Source organism: Marmota monax, unplaced genomic scaffold, assembly GCF_021218885.2.
Source record: "Marmota monax isolate L192 unplaced genomic scaffold, Marmota_monax_Labrador192_F-V1.1 WCK01_AAM20220418_F8-fsc00014, whole genome shotgun sequence".
NCBI lineage: Eukaryota > Metazoa > Chordata > Mammalia > Rodentia > Sciuridae > Marmota > Marmota monax.
The window spans coordinates 5,595,949-5,620,000 of NW_026695222.1; the positions used below are offsets into that span (position 1 = coordinate 5,595,949).

General features: G+C 37.5%; 1 protein-coding gene across 3 annotated transcripts in view; it reads right to left on the reverse strand.

Annotated features, from left to right (window-relative positions):
• The window catches only part of Plcb1 (phospholipase C beta 1), a 722,370-nt gene that overhangs the window by 697,999 nt on the left and 319 nt on the right, over nucleotides 1–24,052 (reverse strand). For all 3 annotated transcript variants that reach the window (XM_058575379.1, XM_046433107.2, XM_046433108.2), the window contains exon 2: nucleotides 4,240–4,317. In XM_058575379.1, the coding sequence (XP_058431362.1) occupies nucleotides 4,240–4,317 (78 nt within the window). The remainder of the gene's footprint in view (nucleotides 1–4,239; nucleotides 4,318–24,052) is intronic.

A 24,052-nucleotide genomic window follows, 5' to 3' on the forward strand; every position in this document is an offset into this window, starting at 1 on the left:
GTGTCCAGTTACAACTAAAAAATACATATTTAAAAAAAAAGTGAATGCAGGGGCTGGAGTTGTAGCTCAGCGGTAGAGCACTTGCCTCGTATGTGAGAGGCACTGCATTCGATTCCCAGCACCACATATAAGTAAGCAAATAAAATAAAGGTCCATCAACAACTAAAAAAAAATCATTTAAAAAAAGTTAATACAAACAAAACAGAATGAAACATTTCCATACTTATGCTTGCACAGATTCATTAAAAGGAGACCCAAACAAGCATGGTGGTGCATGGCTATAATCCTAGCAATTCTGGAAGCTGAGGTAGGAGGATCACAAACATCAGCAACTTAGCAAAAACTTGTCTCAAAATAAAAAATAAAAGGGCTAGGGATGTAGCTCAGTGGCAGAGAACTCTGGGTTCAATACCCAGTTCCAAAAAAAAAAAAAAAAAAAAAGACTAAATAAAACTAAAAAAAAAAAAAAAAAATTTAAATAATGAAACCCAGGAAGAAACCAAGGAGCCATTACCAGTAGACTTCAGATAAAGGACTAGGACTGGGGTTCACCATGGTATGGCTTGAGAATATTTACACTGCTTTATACTTTCTCTCCAAACAACAAGAACAAAAAGATATCTTTATATTATCTGCAAAATTAAAAATCTATAACAAAGAAAGTAGTAAGAATCCTTCATTGAAAATGTGTGTTTTTCATTTTAAAATTTATTATGAATTTCTTCTCCCTTACCCTGAGCTCCTGTTTTATGGATACAAGGAAGCATTTACCAAACTACAGTGAACTTCTGATCTGAACTAGTAGCAACTTGTTTTATTTTCACACCAACCTTGGCATACAAGCAGGGCATCGAGTTGCAAGGAGAAGGTTAAGTACCTTCCTTGGACTACAGAAAGGTGTTAGCTCTTTCACATTGACCCTCTTTTCTGCTTCAGTCTTTCCTTCAAAACTCTGCTGCAGAATCTTGTTGATCACATACTTCTCATGGCTGACACTTCCTGATATGGTACTGGTACCCACATGGCATAGATCCAAAACAAAAAAAAAAGTCATATCCTAATTCAGCCCTTCACTACTCCAGCTAGACAGGAGCCCCTTCTCACCCATGACTTAGAAATAAACTTATCCTCTTCACATAAATCTACATTTACACTAGAAAAACCACCATGCTCAAAATAGTTATATTCAGAAAGCTGCATTTGCTAATTTTATTCAATAAGATTTTACAGAACCAACCATAAATGGGAAGAATTGTCAAAATAAGTCCAGAGCTGGTAAAAAGTATGAACATTTCTTCCTAAAAATGATTTTCATATTTATCTGTTTCCACCAACCCCCCAAATCCTGTCACTGTTTCACTGAAACCCATTTCAGTTACCTAAAAATGACTTGCCAGCTCTGGTTTTTAATTCTGAAATTTTTCATCTGTGCTGTCTTCTTTGGCACCTATCATTTCAATGATGACGCATCAAAGGAAGGGCTGGGGAAGGCAACATGTCACTGTCTATGGAGGAAAAGCCAAAAGCTTAGAATGGGGGAAGCTCAGGTAAGAGGTACAATGTACCCATAAGCAGAGAAGGACAGGAGTTAGACAGTACAAATGGCAGGTTGTTTTTGTTTGTTTGTTTGTTTGTTTTGTTTTGTTTTTTTTCCCAAAGCTAGAAAAAGAAAGCTCTCTTTAATAACACTCTTTAGCAAGAACTTCTTAAAGCCACTCAAATCACTTGTAAGCACGCAAGGCTTAGGTGATTGCTAATCAAAATGCTCTGGTATAAGCTTCATGAACCACAGAGGGAATATGTTACAAAAAAAGGTCAAAAGAAGAAGTCAAAAGAGGCATATTACAATAAATACTAATAAAGGTCCCCAACCAATGGAAAACGAGTGTGCAACATCAAAGGCCAAACAAAAGCATCATATTTTTTTTCTGAGATAGGATCACTATAATAACATGAAATAGATTCTTAAGAATACTTGCCAGAAAAAATATATATATCATAATGAAAATACTCCTCTAAGTCACATCATGATTGCACAATTCCACCAAGAACCATTAGATAGTCTTATGCAAAAATGCTGACTATGAGCTTGATGTATCAAAGTTTGTTGTGTGCACCATTTCTTCTAATCTACATTTGCTAGAACAGATTCCTATAACAGTCCATCTCCTAAGAGTGAATGCATCTCTTGTCCTGGTTCCGGGACTAGGCATAAAGCTAGAAAGAAAATGACAAACTTGAAAGCATATTAAGTTTGTTTTTCTTACATCTCCTCATTTTTTAGATTCTAAGATATATAATCATTGACCAAAAAGTAAACCTCTGAACTGAAAAATGACTGAGTAATGAATTAGGTATCTAAAAAGGAAAAGGGAAATGTACCATCTCTATCTAGAACTGTAAGATTAATATTCATGAAAAGAGATAAAAGGAATTGCTACCCACATTACTTGTTTCAATTGGTCAAATACATAACTAGGACCAAGAGAAAAAGGCTGGTGTAAAAAAGCTAAAAGAAAATTTCCCATATTTGAAAATAAGCATGGGTCAAAATATCAGGTTCATGGAACAATAGAAGTGCATCAAAGAACCTTTGGTCCTAAGCCCTTTCTCTTCAGCAAAGAAATATTTATGATTGGTCTTCAAGGGATGCTTAACTGAGTCTCCATGAATTATTTAAAAATCCCAAAATATCTTCTCTTGCTTTTATAGAAGCTTGATTTACAAGTTGAAAAATCAAACTGACAGTTTGGTCTCTTGTACAAATACCCAACCTTAAGAAAACTCTAGGCATTATAAATATATCTTTCAGGAATATAGCTCCAACAGCTCTAAAAATAGCGTTTGGAGGAGAGGAAAAAAAAAAAACTCTTTCAAGCCATTGTTTTATACATAACAGCAGGAAACCAAACATAATGTCTAAGCCAAAGTGATTAACACACCCAGTAATAAACGTGAACATTAAATATGAAATCCTACTCAGACATAATTTTTGACATGAGCATAGTCTATGGTTCAATCCCACATCTGTGGCCACAGATGGTTGCAGGATGCAATACAGTATTTAGAAAATAACTATAGGACCACAAGGCTGAAATCTGCCTTTGGGGTAATATGTAAATGGGCCCACTCAGGACTAGCCCCTGGGGCCAGACATTACTTTCCAGTACCCTAAAACCTTTCCCCAAAGCCCACACTGCCCTGCAAAATTGCCAATGCACAGGGCCATTCCAACTCACTGCTCAAAGATGTAACTGACATTGCCCCAAAGGAGGAAGGTGAGAGGGATAATTCCAGGAACTTTGGATACCAGAGATCTAATGAGGAGATTTGAAAGAGTTAACATTTTGGACACTCTTCTCCAGTAATCCTAGAGCTCCCAGATAGTCTAAGGTATTCTATTCCTATTCTATTGGTTTCAAAATGTATTTAGCACTTCAAAGGCACTCTAACCCATCTCTCCAAATCTCAGGACTCAGAGGACGAAAATATTCTGTATTTGGTGCCTCTTAGGTTCAAGGGTAGAATTACACCAATAACTTTTAAAATAATAACCACTTTCTATGAATATTCTCATCTAAATGCCTGTTAAGCCTCAAATAAATCTTATGATCTTCAGACATTCTACTTTTTAATAATTCAGTATGGATCATCAATTGGTTTCATAACAAATGAGATATTAAATTCCTGGTATTGTGGGCAAAAAGCTAATTTGGGAAGACTTCTGAAACCTGAAGGAAAAAGTTAGAGAACTCTTATCCTTGATTTTCTAACATGAGTAAATTATCAAGGCCAAATTCCTGTTGATGCTGGAAGAATTCTTAATGAACAACACAGGGGAGAAGAAAGGAAAAGGAAAAGTCAAGGCTATGGTCATTGGGTCAAAAGTGATTTTCTCATCATTTCTCTTCATTCTTTATGGGCAAGGACTTCAACCAGCAACACTGCCTAATAATGTTCTACACCAAATCCAGTTCATAATTTGCATATTCTTGTCCTAACGAATAATATAAGCAAAACTGAAAATTACCAATTATTTGGGGTTTTAACAAATCTAATGATTCAAATCAGTATTCTTGAAAAGTCCTAAAACATTTGACCTCAGCTGTTCCTTGGAAGCAGAATCTATAAACAAATTCCTAAGAGGCACCTGTGAACTGGATATACTTACATAATTCAATTAAATAGATATTTTGCAAAGCAGTAATAATGGGAAAAATTATGAAAGACATTTCTTACCTTATTTTGATCTGTCCAGTAAAAGAAAAATCCCTGAGGGTCAGTCCTCAAAATAATTGGAGTAACAATAGTGGAGTCCTAAAAATATAAGAAAAAACATGTATGTCAACATACATTACTATGGAAAGTCCCATTCAGGAGTTACTGAAGAAAGACTAATTATAGTTCAAGCTCACCAAAATTTTGAAAAAAAAAAATGAGGCATGGCATTTTTATAATTTCATAGAATTATTAACCATGTAATCAAGATCCTTTACCAATAATCAGAATATTTGTAAATAACTTGTAAAGGAAAAGTCCAGTGATACATTTATTGATTAAGACAAGTTTTTAAAGGCATTGACATGTTTTCTATTAAAAAGCTATATTTAGTTTTCCACATAATTTTAACACTAACCATCATTACCTATTTCATATGAATAAAGTTAATTAAAATCTATGCTTGAGGATAATATTTTAAATTACATTTGCTCCATAAAATGATTTTTAATTGTACTAAAGAGAATAAGCGTAGCAGTTGGGCATTGCTGTTTCCAAGGTAACAGTAAATAAGGCCATCTTCTACATATTTGGAAAGATACACACAAAATTGCTGCAAATGTAAATTTCACATGCTAAAACATCACAGACAAATAGTCTCCTGAATTTAATGCATGCATATTATAGAGCAAAAATTGCATGCATTGTGATTACAATATCAAACATTTCTAAAATATGTGTTCTTTTCTTCTGGCAATTTTCAGAAAGACATACCATCTGCACAAGAAAATGCGTGTCACAAGATACAGACTTTTCTGCTGAAATACTCAGGCCTTTGCAGGAATTGTATTTTTTAAATAGATATAAATTGCCAGTTTTTGCAATTTTTCATGAATATTATAACTATATAGTATGCCATAGCCTTTATATGTTCAAAGGAACTTGCAATGAAAATTGGGACTTGGAGAGATAATTTTGGAATGTGAGATTTTTTTTTTTCTGATTAGTAAAGCAGTACTCATGGTTTTTTATCTACTTATTAAGTTTTTTTAATGAAGTTTCTCTCAATACTGGGCATCAAAGGCTTTACACATGATAGACAAACACTCTATCACTGAGCCATCTTCCCAATGCTTTTAAAATTTTTATTTTGAGATAGGGTCTTGCTGACCTGCCCAGTTCACCTTGAACTTATGATCCTGTCTCAGCCTTCCAAGCAGCAGAGAGTACAGATGTGAGTCACCATGCCCAGTCTATTAAGTTTTGTTGTAAGAACTCAGCTTTGCAGCCTATCCGCTTGGGTTCAGATTCTTGCCTGTCCTTTCTTGGCACCTCAATTTACATAACTAAAAATAAGAGACAATTACCTACCAAAAAGTACAGCATGAAATTTAAACAGGATTATTTGGGGTAAAGCACCTGGACAACTGCCTTCCATATAAAGGTGTTCATTATTATGATATTGGATTATATGTAAAAACAGATGCATTAAAAATATAAAAGTATCTCTTGATATATTTTTATGGTAAAACATTTTTAATGTAAAATTTATCAGCTTCAGCGCACAGTCCAATAGCATTAAGAACATTGAAAGCACATTCCATTTTATGTGTACACCATGTTTTATTTATCCCTTTCTCTGTCAATGCACATTTGCACTGTTTCCACCTTTTGGCAATTGTGAACAATGCTGCTAAGAACATAGGTGTGCAAATATCTCTTTCAGTTATTCTCAGTATCTATCCAAAAGTGGAAATGCTGGATCCTATGGCAGTTTTATGTTTAATAATTCGAGGAATTGCCATCCTGTTTTATCCTGATATTCTTAACATGCAGTTTGAAAAATATCTTTTATGAGAACTGTTCTGTTAGGATTCAGTACAATTATGCTAGGATTTTTAATTTTCAAGATCACTTTTAAATGTCAAGAAAAAAAGACATTTGGAAACAAATCTGATATTCTAATGAAACGGTAATTTAAAGATTATTTTAGGCTTCTTCCATGAGATTGCATGCAAAACAGTTCACAGCAATATTTCCAATAAACTGCAGCAATATTTTTGGTCCTGTTTCATCACTTACTCTTCTACAGGTGGGCAAAATAAGAGCTCTGGCAGGCTGCACACATATCTACTTCTAGATCAACTGGAATGAACCCGTAGGTGTAACTTATCATTTTCAGGTCAGTTCTTTTTCTTATCAGAGCTTCTGACAGGATTCTAACCAAAACTAGGTGGCAATTCATTGCTAGGATCCCAGACAACCAAATATTTAAGTAAGCACAGCAAAACTGCTCAAATTTAGATCTTGGAACACTGTATGAGGCTGCCTCATTTGTTTCAGATACTGCTATTTCTAGCTTATTCCTTCTCCTCCTTCCAAATCAGAGCTCCTTTGTTCAATATTTTCATGACCCCACTCTTCCGGCCACAGTTCCTCTGTTAAATGATCATTTATCTGGGCACCCTGCCTGCTTCCTCCATAATCACCTCTAACATTCCAAGATCAGCTGGAACTTGGCATTCTTGCCATGCAAGGCAGGATTTGACCCAGAAATACACAAATCTCCATTTTCAATTCCACCTGCTTTTCTTCCTACTTCCCACATAGCTGCAATAATCTATATTTTCTCCATACCAAAGCAGCCACTCAACCAAGATCTCAAATACTTTACATTGTCAAAACTTATGCCCAGGTATAACCTTTGAAATACAAATTCAGCCTTCATTCCCAAGGAAACTGCAGATGGGAATGACTCTTGAAGTAACTTAGCACAGAAGGATGAACTCAACCCTCAGAGGGTCTATGTTTTATTTATTTTTTCTCACCATTAATATTAATGAGAGCTGTATTCCACAAGATGGCCATTTTAAAATCTTCAGATGAATCAGATTTCCTGAGCTGTTATTAAAGCAGGTTGCTGGGCCCTTTCCCCATTTTCCATTTACTATATTTTGGATGGAATCTGAGTGTCTCCACTTCTAATAAGCTAAAGTGATGCTGATGCTAGTGGTCCAGGGACCATACTTTGAGAACCGTTGATGTAGGCCTACGGTGGGTGAAACTTTGGGTCTGAAGTATAAAAATGTTAAGATTCAAGGATCTATTAGCTTAAAATGTAGGTAAATGAGTATCTTTTAAGTACACTGTCTCTCAGAATTGAACTCCTTTTTGCCTATTTAAAGCTATACGGTATTTTCCCAATCAATGTCTGCCTTAGAAAAAGAATGGAATAAACACACCTGTCTTAAGTTAGTAATAGTGGATGATGTACAGTAATTTTACACTTACTATTTTTTGTCTGAAAGGAACTAATTTACCATTCCTATATCATCAATAGCAAAGACTCATATAATGATAAGAAGCTACTACTTACAATCTTCAAAAAGTCTTCAGGCCCATAAAGGACAGTCAAGAAACAAAGTAAAGGAATTTCTGAATTTCATACTTTTTAGATTATTGATTTGATCTATTAACATATTTTAAAATAGTATTCTTATATTCCTGTAATAACTCCTACATGATTACAATTATTCTTCAAAAGTACTATTAATTTTAAATTGTAATTTCTGTAAGATATCACCTCTATGTGAAAACGTAAGGGTGACTACAGTGCTGTCCTAGAATTTTGTCGAAAAAAATCTTTATCAAAAGTTTAAATTTTGTTTTTTATTACTAATCTATTCAAGTTTCTCATTTTTTTAATATTTATTTTTCAGTTTTCGGTGGACACAACATCTTTGTTTCTATGTGGTGCTGAGGACCCAACCCGGGCCGCACGCATGCCAGGCTAGTGCGCTACCGCTTGAGCCACATCCCCAGCCCTCAAGTTTCCCATTTTATCCAGTTAATAGAGGTTTTTCTTTTTATAAGCAAAGAGAGGGAGGGAGGGAGGGAGGGAGGGAGAGAGAGAGAGAGAGAGAGAGAGAGAGAGAGAGAGAGAGAGAGAGAAAATAAAGAATTTCCACAAAACCTTAACATCCAAAAAAATGACAAACATTTCAGCAAGAAAAATACTCATCAGGATCACATTAACATTACCAAAGCCTGTAGCTCTTTATTATAATAAAAATGTTCTTATCCATTAGCTGATATAAATCAATGATAAATCCTAAAGAAACTGAGAAAAACTACCAAAGGCATTAGTGACCCAAACTTCCCCCTAATACCAGCATATATTTTTTTGTTTTTTACAAAAATCCCTGATAGAATAACAATGGACCCATCCTTAACATTTGTTCTAGGTTAGTCACTGTGGTATGACCTTCCCATGGATTTTCTTTCTTTCCCATATTTTGTATTGGAGCATTATAGTTATACATAATGTTGGGATCTGTTTTTATGTATTCACACATGTACACAATATAATAGTGTGATTTAGCTGATATTGTGTACCACCTCAAGAATGGGAAGTTACACTCCATGTATGTGTAATATGTCAAAAGACAGTCTACTGTCATGTATATCTAAAAAGAACAGATAAAACAAAATTTTTAAAAAAGAATACACTCTGAAAGTACTTTGGATTCTGTCTGTGCGAAACAGTATAAATTCCATGAAGTCAATTGAAGAAAGAAGACTGTCTTACTGTCTCAACTGCTATTTACTGCAACTCCATGAATTTCAATAAACTCCATTTATTTATTTATTTATATATAAACTTGTCTGATATCATTCCCCAGTATTTCCCCTTTCCCTTCCCTCTACTCTCCCCTGGTCCCTTTCCTCTACTCTACTATTTTCCAATATTTATGAGATCCCCCAATTTTCTTTTCCTTTTCCCTCTCTACCACCCCATGGATTTTCTCCTCTGTGTGTGTCTAGTCATGTGTCACATAACAATCTGGTCAGCAATGGACCTTGTATAATATGTAGGTCCTGTAAGATTATAATGACGCTGGAAAAGTCTTATTCCTTAGTATTTTTACTGTACCTGTCTTATGTTTAGGTGTGTCTAGACCCCAAAAATACTTGCCCTTGTTACAGCTGTCTATACTATTCATTACAGTAACATGCTGCACTGGTTTGTAGCCTAGGAACAAACCACTGCATGATGTGGCCTAGCTATGTACTAAGCTATACTGTCTGGGTTTGTGTAATACACCCTGTGTTGTTCTCACAACAACAAAATTTCTAAGGACATATTTCTCAAGAATAATGGATCCCCACCATTAAATACATGACTGTACGTATAATAACTGAAGAGGTAGTTCTTATAAGTCACATTTTACATATTAATAGGCCAAGGTTTGGGCTAAATAACTTGCTGAGGGAAACCTAGCTAAGCTACGATAGAAAGCAAACCTACAAATACATGCACTCCACCAATTCATCTCAACATATTGTCATTATTGCCACACCAAGGAGTCTTTTTAGATATATTTATTTTCCTGGTCCTCCCTCATGAAGTTTTAATATTACAGATATCCTAAATATCTGTTTATATGTTGCATGTATATCTGGGATTTATTTTAAAAAGGTGAGAAGATACTTTTTGTCCCCCAAGAACCATTTTCTTGGCCCCCTGTTATGATTTGGATGTGAGGTGTCCCCCAAAAGCTGACGTGTGAGACAATGCAAGAAAATTCAGAGGAGAAATGATTGGGTTGTAGCCTTAACTTAATCAATGACTTAATCCCTGATGGGATTAATTGAGTGGTATTTGGAGGCAGGTGGGATGTGGCTGGAGTAGATAGGGAATTGGGGTTTCGGCTTTGGGGTGTATATTTGTATCTGGCGTTTGGAGACCCTCTCTCTCTACACTTTCTGATCAGCATGAGAGCTGCTTCTCCCTGTCATTCACTTCCACTATGATGTTCTGCTTTACCCTGTGCCCCGAGGAATGAAGCCAGCCTTCTATGGACTAAGACCTCAAAACCATGAGCCCTCAAATAACTTTTCCTCCTTTAAAAATATTCTAGTCAGATCTTTTAGTCACAGCAGTAAAAAAGCTAACATTGCCTATCCCACTGGGAATATAGTCTCCAATGCAAAATCCATGTGACAACCCTGGAGAAACTGAGCACTTGATTTGTGGCTTCTGGAACTAAGATGTGTTGTAAGAGTTCAAAGAATGAGAATGAAAGGAAGAATTTAAAACACCTCATTAATAATTTTTTATATTTTTTGCACATTAAAACATACACATTATTAAATAGAATAAATTATTAAAATTCATTCCACCTGTTTCTTTCTTACTGATTTAAGTGGCTACTAGAAAATATTTTTATATTATATATAAATCAAGCCAGTGCCCCACACATGCCTGACAAGCACTCTACCACTGAGCCACAACTTCAGCCCCTAGAAACATTAAAAGTGCCCTATGTGGCTTGCATGATCTTTCTATAAGGCAGTACACCTCCTTGCTGAGGACTCTCCTTAACATAGAAATCTTTCTCACTAAACAAACTTAGTTCTCCTCAGACAATTCCAACTAGATAGCTTTTTTCCTCCTCGTGTATACAGCTATCATCTAATTTTTAACATCTAAATATTACAAAATAAATCTAGTTACTTTAAGTTTCAATTCTTCAAACATCTAATAACAGTTATCATGTTACTGCCATCTGAGACACACTTTACCAGGCAGAGGAATGCTAAGAATTGAATTGTTCACCTCCTCCCCCACCAAATCACATGTCCAGATGTTATAACTTCAAAGTGTGACTGTACTAATTTGAAGATAAGGTGTTATGGTTTGGATATGAGGCATCCCCAAAAGCTCCTGTGTTTCCACAGGGATATTCAAAGGTTAAATTATGGAATCCTTGATTTTATTTTTATTTTCTTGGTGAAACCCATACATTGATTAGTTCAGAAGCACATGTGTCTCTGTGTTCTCTTGTAATCGTATAAAGACACAAGAATCACTGTAAAGTCAGAACTGTGGTCAAGGATGGCCAAGAGTCCTCTGACAGTGGCACTAAGGAATGCACTGTGGGTTTTGGACTGATTCTCAGATCACTCTTACTTGGAATGGACGGACTCTGTGGTAACTGTAGGCAGGTGGGGCTCAGCAGGAGGAGGTGAGTCACTGGGATGTATCTTAGAAGGGTACTCCTGAGACCTCTGAAACTCTAATAAACTAAAATAAAGAAGAGGGAGAAGTCAGCCATCTACAAAGCAAGAAGAGAACCCTGGAACAGATGCTTCCTTCATGGCTCTCAGAAGAAAGTAACCCTGCTGACACCTTGATCTTGGACTCTGGACTCCAGAACTATGGGAAAATAAATTCCTATCATGCGAGCCACCCAGTCCGTTATGGCAGTCCTAATAAACTGATACAAAATATAGCCCTAGACCTCAAATCTAATGTCAAGGATCAGTCCTGGACCCACAGTGCATTCCTTAGCACCACTGTCAGAGGTCTGTTGACCAAGGTCAACCACAATTCTGAATTCCCAGCAATGTTTATCCTATTAAAAGAGAACTTACATAAATAGACATGTGTTTCTAAGCTAATCAATATTACAGATTTAACAAGGAAAATAAAAATCTTGGGATTGCCCAAAATTTATATTAGAAAGCATTAAGGAAAATATGGCAATAGATACACCAGAGGAAAATGCTATCTAAGGAAGAAGTCTAAGGGTAACTGAATATCAAAGTGGATGTCCATCAAACATAAGCCATAAGGCACTGACTATGAAATAACAACACAATGAGGACTGTCTTAGATATGAAACTAGAGTGCTAAGTTAGGATCAGCGAAGTGAAATTTCCATATGCATAAACATTGATGAGCATTTTCCTCTAGGGGTGTGTCTAGTCTGAAATTTCCTAAAATAAAGCAGAGGAGGCAAGAAATTCCAAAGTAGAGGATGTAAAACATTGTAAAGAAGTATAATTAAGATTGTGGAATGTGATGGACATTATTATCCAAAGTACCTGTACAAAGACACAAATTGGGGTGAATATACTTTGTATACAACCAGAGGCATGAAAAATTGTGCTTTATATGTATAATAAGAATTGTAATGCATTCTGCTATCATATATATATAAAATCCCCCACCAAAAAAGTTGCTTGTCTTTTACTGAAAAGGATAAAAATCCTTTTAAAAGAATATGGGGAAAAGTTGGAAGTATGCTTCTTCCAGTGCCAGGCCAGATCTACCAGATGCCAAACCAGGGAACAAAGTGAAATTCCTGATCCCCCATCAGTCAAGCTTCTCATTGCCTCATGAGTTCCTGGATGACAAAACTGGTCATTTCAGTGAGATATAGCTTTGGTGGATATAAAGTGACATCTCATTGTGGTCATAATTTGCATTCATCTGGTGACTAATGATGTTAAACATCTTTTCATGTACTTACTGGCCCTGTGTGCATGTGTGTGTGTGTTTGTGGGTCTCTGTGTAAGTACAAGATAGTGAGAATGAGAAGTAGCCTGATATTTAAAAATCAGTTGATAGTATATCATATCATTTTATTACTAGGAGCAATTTTGCACCTTGGGGAACTTGGCAATGTTTAGAGGCAATTTTGATTGTCACAACTGGGGGTTTTACTGCTGGCATCTTGTGAGTAGAAGCCAAGGATGTCGCTAAACATCCCATAATACACAAGTTAGAACAACACAACAAAGAATTGTCTGGCTCCAAATGTCAGTAGTGTCAAAACTGAGAAACCACAAGTTTAATGGTCTCCTGTTAATGTTATGATAAGTCCAAAAATCTGCTAGGACTGAGGCAGTACACAGGCACTCTCTTGCTATCCACATAGCATTACTTGAGCTGCATGCCCCATTTGCTTATCCTGCTTTTGCCTTCAAAGTCCTCTGCTCCTTGACTGCTTGGAATGTTCCCTCAGCGGGACACATTTCTCTTATATTGGCCCAAGTCCTACTTACAAGTCAGGTCTTTTCATAAATAGAATTTCTCCTAGGAAACTTTCCATGGTTCTTATAATCACTTGCACTCTTTTTTATTTTATTTTTTTCTGTAGCACTTATCACAATTACAATAAAATATTTATACCTCTATTGGTCTACCATCTATCTCCCTTGGTGAAAGAAAAACTCTATGAGCACAAGAACCAAACCATTTATCATCATAAGTCCATAACACTACCATAATATCTCATAAGAGGTATCAATAAATTTATAAGGTATGAATACTGAATGGGTGAATGGATGAGTGGAAGAGTACTGCCAAAAAAGAAGCTAGGTGGACTATGAAAAATATCAGTCGCCATTGGCACCTAGCAAGTTATTTCACGGAATGGCAAGAGAAATTTTGAAGGCATTGTAAGAAATGGCAAGAGCAATTTGAAAGCAGTGGTGAGAGGAAAATAATGCTTGGAGGGGTAAAAAGTGGGTAGCAAAGAAAGTGAGACAATGAATAGAAATTACCCTTTCCTTGTAGAGGGAAAGAGAAGAGAGAGAGGGCAGTAAGTAAAGGAGGAAGAAGGGCTGGGGAGCATTGTGATAGATTTATGTTGGGGCTTTTTTGAATAATGATCTCACTATAATTTGGGTCTTAAAAGTTTCCCAAAGACCCATGTGTTAAAGGTTTGATCCCTAGAGTGACTCTGTTGGGAGATGAAGCCTTCAGAAGGTGAAGCTTACTGGAAGGTCATTTGGTCACTGGGGATATACTCCCAAAGGGGACTGTGGGACCCCATTCCCTTCTCTTCTTTCCTTTCCTGGTCAGGAGCTCTGCCACATGCTCCTGCCATGATGTAGTGTTCACCCTACACAATAGGGCCAATCAATGATGGATTGAAACTTCCAAAACTGTGAGTCTAGATAAATCTTTTTATAAATTGGTTATCTCAGATGTTTGTCATAGTAGAGGGAAGTAGACTAATGCAGGCATATTGCTATGTTCTCTGCAGAGTGCCAACAGAGGGAAAACTTAAGTACTGTCAAAAGAGAGGGAGGTAATGGTGGAGAATAATAAAGCCAGGATTCAGAGATGCCAGAAAGGATGGGCTCCAAGCATAAATAAATACGGTAAAATGCTCTCTCAGGAAAAGGGCAGGTGGAAGGATAGAGTGGGCCAAGTACAATGAACAAGGGCTGGGGATGGGAGGAAGTTAAATGTTGTTCCACTGGCTTCCATTGCTTCTGTACAGAGGGAAAACCACAGTGGAAAATTTATTATAAGTAAAGTTGTAAAACTATAGGCCTTTCCTTGCTAATTTTCTCATTTTATCAATAAGAGTGATCCATTCATTTTTTCTTTTTGTGAATCATTATTGTGATAGAATGTTCTCCTTCTGGTCAACCTTTGGATGTCGCTCTCAACAATTCTGAATTTCTTGAAGGACAATTTTCATCGAATGTATGTATGAACATCTTTTTTTAAAGAAAAATGGAGTCACTGGTAAGAGTTACAAGAAATGTAAATACACAAAGCCCCATAATTTTCAATCAATATAGAATCATCATTGAGTACACATTCAACCTTAAGCTGTATTTAGGCCTTAAAGGAAATCAGCACTGTGACAACAGTTAACTTTGTGTTGCCGATGAACATTTTGTTTCTCAAAGACACACAGAGAAACTCTATTTAAGAAGCCCATAAAGTCCCTCAGGATTCTGGGAGATTTCATTTGGAATAGAAAGTATGCTTTACAACCAAAATCACATGACACAGCAAAGGTCATGAAGGTTTCCTGTCAATATGCCCATCCTCCAGGTCTCCCTCAAGGCTGCGTGCCTCCCTATGTGCACCCACTATGAGCCAGACACACCAAACCATTTTTCATTCATTCCACTAACAAGAGGGAATACCAGCACCCACCAAGTGCCAGACCTGTGGTTCCCCTGGGGAAAGCCAATAAATAATACAACGCTAGAGCCTCCCTGGAGACCTGGAATAGGTGTAATGCAGACAAGGCATACTCACTCCCTGCACTGGCAATCTAGATCTGGTCTCTGAGTTATCTCAGATAACTCTTTTATCTTCTCCAAGATGAACATTACATTGTGTTCCAAGTCACTCTGCACCTTGCCTGGGAGCAAGCGACTGATCCTCTGTACTTCCTTTGGTCTACCATCTTCCATGATCCACGATTTCCATAAGAAGCCATGGGACCAACCTTAATAACAACCCAACAAAAAGAATATTTCCACGTATGTTGGGAAGTGTATAAAGTGTTGCAGCATATGCAATAAATGTCACTTATTTAGCAATGAACAAAAATGAACTTTGTTTTAACACCATTCTCCAACATTCCATAGGAATGTTTCCACACCGACTGATGGATATAGAACACCTGTAAAGACTCTAGATTATGCACTGGTCTCTGTATTTCAAAGCAGCAATGAAGTTTTCCCACATTCCTAAATCCTGCATAGTGTACACAAAAATTGACTTTGTGTATATATGCCATGCAAAGAGCTACTTGAAAGCACTAGCCAAAAGAGGTGTGTACATAGCCATTAAGCTTCATTTGTATAAATCTTAAAATCAGGGAGATTTTTTAGAAAAGTCAATGAATCTTTCAACTTGCATTCATTTGAACTCTTTTAAAAATGTTCTGTTACCAAAAGGATCCTGTTTGGGGACATCATGGTAGATAGTAAAGGGTCTTGAATTTAACTCTAAGATCTATTTTTAAATTTTGATTCTGACTCTGATAATTTTGTGTCCTGAAGCAAGTCATAGCTCACTGTGTCAAATGGTAGCAACAATTGCTTTTTCCCACCACCCAAGGTAGGTTCCATGACTAAATGGAGTGAATGTTAATAAAAATTAGTTTTTTACAAGGATAAGTGCCTGCCACAAAGACTCATCCTGGATACTGAATTCTAGAGCCAACATTATAGCAAAACTCCAAATGTAGTACTGTGGGAGAGATTATATAGGTTGTTTAGATGATTACCACCATGCGAAGACTAAAAGTCATGAAGTCCTAGAGCCATAAAAGGCCATATCCAGCACACTGTAGATGCAGGAAGCAGAAAACTTTCTTGAATTTTGAACATAAAGGAACTTAAAACAATCAATGAAGCAATTGATCAAATCATGGGAAGGTTCTAGAAATGGGCTTCAAGTTGGGTCTCCATGAATGACCTCAGAACAGTACAGCTCTGACCTTTGAGGACAGCTCTTGCCTCCACCACATTCAGGAATGTGAGAAATCAAGAAAGAACTATGAGGGTCCAAAAGAATCACAGGAAGAGTAACCTGAAAATAGGGAGTAGCCACTGTCACAGGAGGCTCTTGGAAGCAATGGAGATTTACTACAGAAGATGCTACTTCTTCAGTCTCTCATATATCTGCAGAAACAACCCAAAAGATGGAGGAGAGTGGCCTATTTCACATCTCTGCCCTCCAAATTTTATGCCCAGGCATCCATTTGGTAGAATTTAATTTGCAGGTAGAATATTAGCCTCAAGGGATTCTGATAAATGTAGCTTAAGATGTCTAGGCTTTGTTTTTAAAAATAGGCCTGAGATGTAGGAATACATGCAAAGATTCAACCACATTCAACACAGCACACCCAAGATCATGATTGATTGATCATGATCAAGCTTCCTTAAATTTTTTTTCAATCTTGTGGACTTATTCTACGGGCTTCCAACCAACTCCCTTTTAAATTCATGTGGCTTTTTTTTTTTTTTCTTTTTTTTTTAGTATTGGGAATTGAACCTAGGGAGCTTCACCACTGAACAATATCTCCTATTTTTTTTTTTTTGTAGTTGTAGATGGACAGCATGCCTTTATTTGTTTACTTTTATGTGGTGTTAAGGATCTAACTCAGTGCCTCACATGTGCTAGCTAAGCACTCTGCCACTTAGCTACAGCTACAGCCCCACCCCAAGTCCTTTTTATTGTTTACTTTGAGAAAAAGAATTGCCAAGTCATTGAGGGTCTCACTAAGTTTCTGAGTCTGGCCTCAAACCTGTGATCCTCTGGCTTCAGCCTCCCAAGTGGTTAGAATTACGGGCATGTACCAGCACTCCCAGTTCATATGACCTCTTTTATGAAATGAATCAAAACTAAATTTCTAATACCTAATTTCATAGACAAGTTCCAAAGAAAATTTGATTTTTAATGGCATAATAATATCTTAATCTTCTAGGTATCAGTGCTGTGTATTGACAGAGAACATGACTCGTTCAGGTAAAAATGCTTCCTTTGCTAACTAATCCCTTTTTCCACAAACTTCTTATAAAACTTCAGTGCAATAAAAAGAAACAAAACACTGAACTAAAAAAGCCCTCAAAATGAAAAGCAGATGCAGGATGTTTTTAATTCTGCTTTGGTACTACATACCTTTCTTTTTTTTCTCATTTTATATGGTAGTCTACTTCCCAATATATAATAATTTAGTTTCTTGATACCTACATAGATTTAGTCAATATTAATTAACATATATACCTAAACATTCTTTCCAGAGTACAAATGAAATTAAAAATTTCTAAAATTGAAATTAACACATAACAAAAAAAAATCAAATTTTAAACCTTAAAAGAGATCGGAGGGGAATCAGAGTCTTAAAGAGCCTAACCATCCTTTATATGCTACTTGAGTTAGATTTCTACAAAAATTGATGGCTACTTTAGGATCATGTGCGTAAATAACCCAGAAATACGTCTCTAGTTCCTTGCCTACTGAGACAGGGGCACATGGGTCTGATTAGGAGATCAGACATGGAATAGACTGAGCAAGGATTAGGTGAAATAGACTGTGAGCTCTGTCTGAGCATATGGAATTTATGATTGGATCTGAAAGGCTGCATGAACCTAACAGAAGGTCAGGTAACAGGAAAACTAACGTTTTCAGTTACCAAGGATTTGTTATTTAAGTGGAGACCCACAGCGTTAGTTAACAATTCACAATCAATCCCATTCCATTTCTGCTGGTACTTATTGCTCATGATAACAGGAAACAATTCTGATAAGGAAGCATTTAACCACAGGTTACCAAGTTCACTGTCAAAAAAAGCAAAATGTTCTTGTTCCATTTAAATATCACTGCAGGTAAATATAATTTGAAGCTATTTATTGATAGGCTAAAATTTCAAGGGACACATTCAAGATATGCTAATAGCCAGAGCAAATTACCTTAATGCACCACAGGTTGGCAACGTCTACATCAGGTGTTTGGGAGCTGGATGGGATGTTGTTAGTACAACATTGTAAGTACACAGGATGCCATTATTGAATTTTGTTTTACATTAAAATGATTAATTTTGTGTTAGGAGAATTTCACATCAGTTTTTAAAATGTAAAAATAAAAGTATTTAAACTGACTTTTTTATAAAAAGGGCTAGAGACACAGCTCGGGGTAGAACATGTGCTTATGTGCTGAACATGGACAAGGCTCTGGCTTAAATCCCCAGCACCCAAAAAGAGAAAGAAAAAAACTCCATGGGAGAATAGTATACTCAGGCAGTGGCACTGTACAAATCTGCGAATCTGTTGTACCCTGCCAATAACGGCCTGCAGGCATAACGATTCCTTGCTAAATCACTAGAGCTTTGCTTAACCATTTCCTCCTTTGGGGCATTGACTGCACCTGCTACACTTCTCAGACTTCACCTTAGCACAGATAAGAAGGACCTAATCAAGGGCCATCTAAATCAAAAACAAGTCACTTCTGTTGTTAGTGATCAAGAGGGTTAATTCAGCAATAATAAAAATGAAGAGATTTGGTTTAGCTTTCATTCAATATAAAAATAGGCCTATTAGAGGCAAAACAGGTCTAAATAGGCAAAACAGATGTTAGTGTTAGCAATCAGGATAAAGGTGACCCCGGGAGAGGGGCAGGGGCTAGAAAAGAGCCCTAGGTGACTTCTGGTTTCTTGATCTTGTGTTGATGAAGCAGAATGCTCACTTTGTGAAAACCAATCCAGCGGGACACACAGCTGGTGCCTTTGGCTGTATACATGTTACACTCTGATAAAAGGCTTAACACACCTTTATTGACTCAGAGAAAGTTATATTTTTACATTTAGATCATAGTAATTACTGTCAATGAGAAATTCCCAAAACTCTTTGAACATGGACATATGTGGCTCTCTAGAAGGCACCTGCTTAACTTCCAGTCAAACTCCTCCTCTGTGGGTACCCCAATCTACATCCACCCACTTCCAACTCAGCTGTCCGTTCCCTATTTCCCATAACCTTTCCAAAGGGAATGCTGCGGAATTCCAACCTCAGGAACCCTTCCCCTCTGCTCCCTCCTTAGTCTTCAGTCATTGTCATCTTATCTTGTAATCGTTTTAGAAACCAGAACAGCAGATTCCATATAATGTAAAAGTTCTAACTAAGCTTTTGTGTAGAATGCTGCCTTTGTCAATTTTTCTGTTTTAATTAGGGGTAGGGAGTTCTTGTTTCAAACAAGCAGTGCATTAATGGAAATCCAAACCTCTGAGCTTCTTCAAACTTTTTCTCAAACAACTTAGTCTAGCAATTATGATGTTTGAGTGTTAGATTATCCTTGAGAAACAGGAAATATGATGTAAGGTTATATATAGGTTAAGTATGTGTGGGGGGTACATTTATATATAAAGAGAGAGAGATACAGAGATACATAATTTAAGTAGGAATAAAACTTCTAAATAATTTGCAAACCGACTTGCTTAAAAAAGAGTGGGTCCTCCTTTGAATTATGTAGATTCATTTTCCATGACCCATCTGAAATTTCTAAAGGAGGTTAAAAAAACTGATTGGTTTTCTCTAAATTATAACCTATACAAATCAAAATACAAATTAAAGGGAATAAAAGAAAGGTCTGGATCTTCCCATGAATATATTAAAAGCACCTGACACTGACTTGACAAAAATTCATGATTCTCTTACCATTAGGAGACAATAACTTTTTTAAAGAACATTTTATTGAGGGTTTCCTGTGTGTCAGGCCATACACAAAGTGACATACATGCTTTCACTGCTGAAGCCTTAACAACTGTTTGGGGAGGAGGGAAATACTGCAATCTACACATTACAGTTGAGGAAACTGAGGTGGGGATGTATGAAGCAACCTGCCCATAAGGAGAGTCAAATTTGGAAAGTAAGAATGAAGAAGAGAAAGAACAAACAAATGAAAACCTTTCTCTACAGGGTATGAGACAAAGAGACAGGGTCCTGGCCATGGGAAACAGGGACAAATCAAGGTTGGCAGGGGTCCTTTCCCTTTTCTTCTAAATCCTGTCCAATAATCCAGAGTAAAGCCAAGGTCCAGGAGAGAAAAGGGCCAGTCTCACTACCTCCCAGGTCTCTACTCGAGTTGGAAAAAGTAACTCTCCTTCCACTATCTCATTAGCATTTTTCCATAAAGTGCACAGTCCTTTATATCCACTTCCAACCACCAAAGCCCAATAATATAAAAACATAAAATTAAAGCAAGGACATAAAGTTTCTTCCTTTAATATCATTAGTGAAACAGGTAGCTGTGATAAGTTGATTCTTTATCTGCTTGCCAAGTTCAGGACAGACTTAGTTCCCAAGTCTTCCAGATGGTTCAGATGTATCTTCAAGTGTGAGAAGTGTTGCTTTCTCCTATTGGTTTCTCCCAACTTCTATATGAAACTGGTAGGAAAGGCACCATTAACACTGGTTTGCTTAAGAAGCATCAAAGGTTCAAATGTTGACACCATTTACATTACTAGTTTTAAAATTCTGAAACATTCCAAATTCCCCACCCACCTACCCCAAACCCTAGGAAGACCAGACCTTGCTAGGATTAGGCAGTAAAAGGGTCAATGCCTGCCTAGTACAACAGGGCTCTGGCTCCTGCTCTTAGCCACCTGCTGTTGTGACTGGTCAGTGCCTGTGTGAAAGCTTTCACTCACACCCTGAGAGCATCCACAGCCTCACCAGGATTTTGGTAGGGAGCCAAAACATTGTGTATGGCATGGCACTCTCTGGGGGACATCTCCCACTCTTTATGGTGGTCAGAACCAGCGGATATGATGCTTTCACTTAAGGAATAAGAAGTAATCTCTAAGCAATTCTAAATAACTCCAAACACATCATTTTTAAATGTCCTTTTATGTGTGATGCTTTGTATCGGTATACCGATAATCTGTTTTATGAGTAAGCTAACCCTTCCTTTTATAGAAAAGAAAGAAGGATTCTCCATTTTTTAAGTGATAACAAGTAAATGAAAGATTATTAAGTTGTTTAACTATTGAATGAATTTCTCAGTACACACAGAAATAAAATTAAATCCACAAGCCAACCAAAACTGACACAGGCCAAGGAGACTGTGCTATGTCTGTCATACTTTCCAAATTCATTCACAAACCTTATCCCAGTGGTTTTCACAGTGTGGTTTCCCACACCAGCAGCATTAGCATCACCCAAGACCCTTGGAGAAAGGTAGATTTTTAAGCCCAGCCCACACCTGAATCAGAAACAGAGGGTGAGACCCAGCAATCTGAGCATTACCAAGTCTCCCAGATGGTTCAGATGTATGCTCAGTGTGAGAAGTGTTGCTTTCTCCTATTTGGTTTCTCCCAACTAGTACCTGAAACTGGTAGGAACAGCACCATTACCTCAGGTTTGCTTAAGAAGCAACAAGGGTTCAGAGAGGATGAGCGATTTACCTTAAGTTACACAGCAGACTGACAAGAGAACCAGGAGGTAAACCCAGGACTTTGACTCGAGATTTAGTTCTCTTTTGTCTTCAATGCACAATCTCATGAAGATGCAATAAGAATAGCCAGAGAGACTAAACTGGTTTGATTCTAAAAGACCAAATATGAACTGCAGAGAGTTGAGCAGAAGATACCACAGAAGGATAAAGGCAATCTTAAGAAAGTCTGGGTCCCTCTTAGTCCTCAGGTCATGGAGACTAAGGGAATCAAAGCACCTACAGAATAATTTATCACAGTAAATAGAACTTTTCTCCTGGGTGCACTCTAGATTTCCTCTTTAAAAAGACCTGGGATTCTACTGGCTCTCTCCTTAGTATCTACCTCCTTCCTATAGTTCCCCCAGAAACACTGCTGCAAGGCTTGGCGAGCTTTCTTTCACCTTTCCCTTTTTCCAGTGGTGTTTTCACTAGTGATTCCTCCGACAGTCTCAATGCATCACTCTCTTTCTCAATTTTTTAAATCATTTTTGTCTTTTCTACCTAGTATGTAAGGTGCCTTAATTGCCAGAATTTTGTCTAATCTCTTCACCACCCCAGAAATGAAGTCCAAGGCTGGCAATGAATATTTGTTACATAAATGCATATATTACAAATCATCCACCTGGATATTTCAAAATGTATTTTCATAAAGACTTCATCGTTGAAGCAGCATTGGTTATTTTTCTCCCAAACTGGAAATTATGGAGAATTACTTAAAATATAGCTTAAAGTCAAAACTGTAAAGAAATCCAGAGCTTATGCCCAAACTCCCAGTTTTATTCTTGAAAAATACTCCTCCCTTCTTCTCTGCCTGTCTCTCTCCTTCTCAGTAAATCATCACATTAGCTCTCCTTGTAAGGATCTCAAGAGGGGCAGGACTATTTTATTTGTAGAATTGCATTTTCTTTTATTTCCCCGTGACACAAAGCATTTAACCTGTGTCTGAATTTATTGTTTAGATTCTATTCTTTTACAAAAATATCTGGTACAATTAAACTCGAACAGAAAAGAGAAAAGTCTAACGTCCATGGTAAAAGATGCATGTTTACATCCTTGCCTACAGCATTTAATAATTGGCACAAGCTTTCAAGGAAGCTGTGGCTCATACTGCAAGTTCCGTTTGCGCTTCCAACTGGACAAAATATAGACACAGACGCACTCAGCTAAGTAATTGGATTCGCTACCTGGAATATTTAAATTGTTTTCAGACACTGGAAATTGGCTTAAGAAGATTAAAGAAAAATACCCTGGAGGATAAGAGGCTATAATTTACTAGGTGGAAAATCTTTTCAGCAAGAACCATGCCTCATTCTCCTATAATTCTTTCTGATTAAGAGATGTATTAGTCATTTGGACCTAAATTTCCTTAGATCCTGACAGCTGGAGTTTACTTCAGCGGTTGTTCTTATCAAACCCTTTGAATGACACCCAGGACAAAAATTGATACCATAATGTGCAACTTCAATCACATGTTTTCAGCTGGATTTGTTCATTTAAATATTTTGAAAGTCACTGTGGTGGAAGGAAGAGAGGTCATTTTAAGTCCTGGGGTCTGACTACATGTGAAGTCCAGGAGATCCCGGGGACTGGGGTAGGGTGTACCCATCCTGGCAAAAGATACAGGTAATACTTATGGAACATCTTGACGTGTCTGCTTCAAACTGAAGACTCCAGCCAGGTCATTTCTCAAAAATTAGCCCTCCCTACCCGCCTGCAGGCCCACTAAGCCCTCTTCAACCCTTAAAGGCACCCTACTGCTCATTAGCCCTTCCCAGGTGTGTCCTCCTCCGCTCTTCGCAGGGGCCCTTACTCCGGAGCCAGGCGCTAAAGTTTGGCATCAACGACCACCTGTCGGCTGGACCGATGTGTCCTCTGCCGCGTGTCTCTCAGAAAAGCGCTAAGAGGGTAGAAATCACTAAACAGTTTCGGACTTGGGGGTCATTCCTTCTTCAAAAGGGGCAAAAGAGGTAATGGGGATGCGCCTGTGAGGAGAGGGGCGCATCTTGTCCATACCCAGCGAGTTCCATCTGGTCCCAACTTCACATTCCCCACTTTCTAAACTCTCTGGACCCGTCACCAGGCAAAGCTTCCTTCTCTTGTTCCACTGAACCCACAGACAAGACCCTCAGAAGGCGTTTACCAGATCCAACAAGGATGTCAACTCTAAACCTGGAGGACACAGGAGCGCGCGTAAGCCTCCAGCCTTTTGCTGTCCGCCTTGGCAGATGACAACCTGTGCGCCCCGAGGCTGCCCCTGCCCGCTCCCAGTGCGCCCATTGCATAACGCGCCCCTCG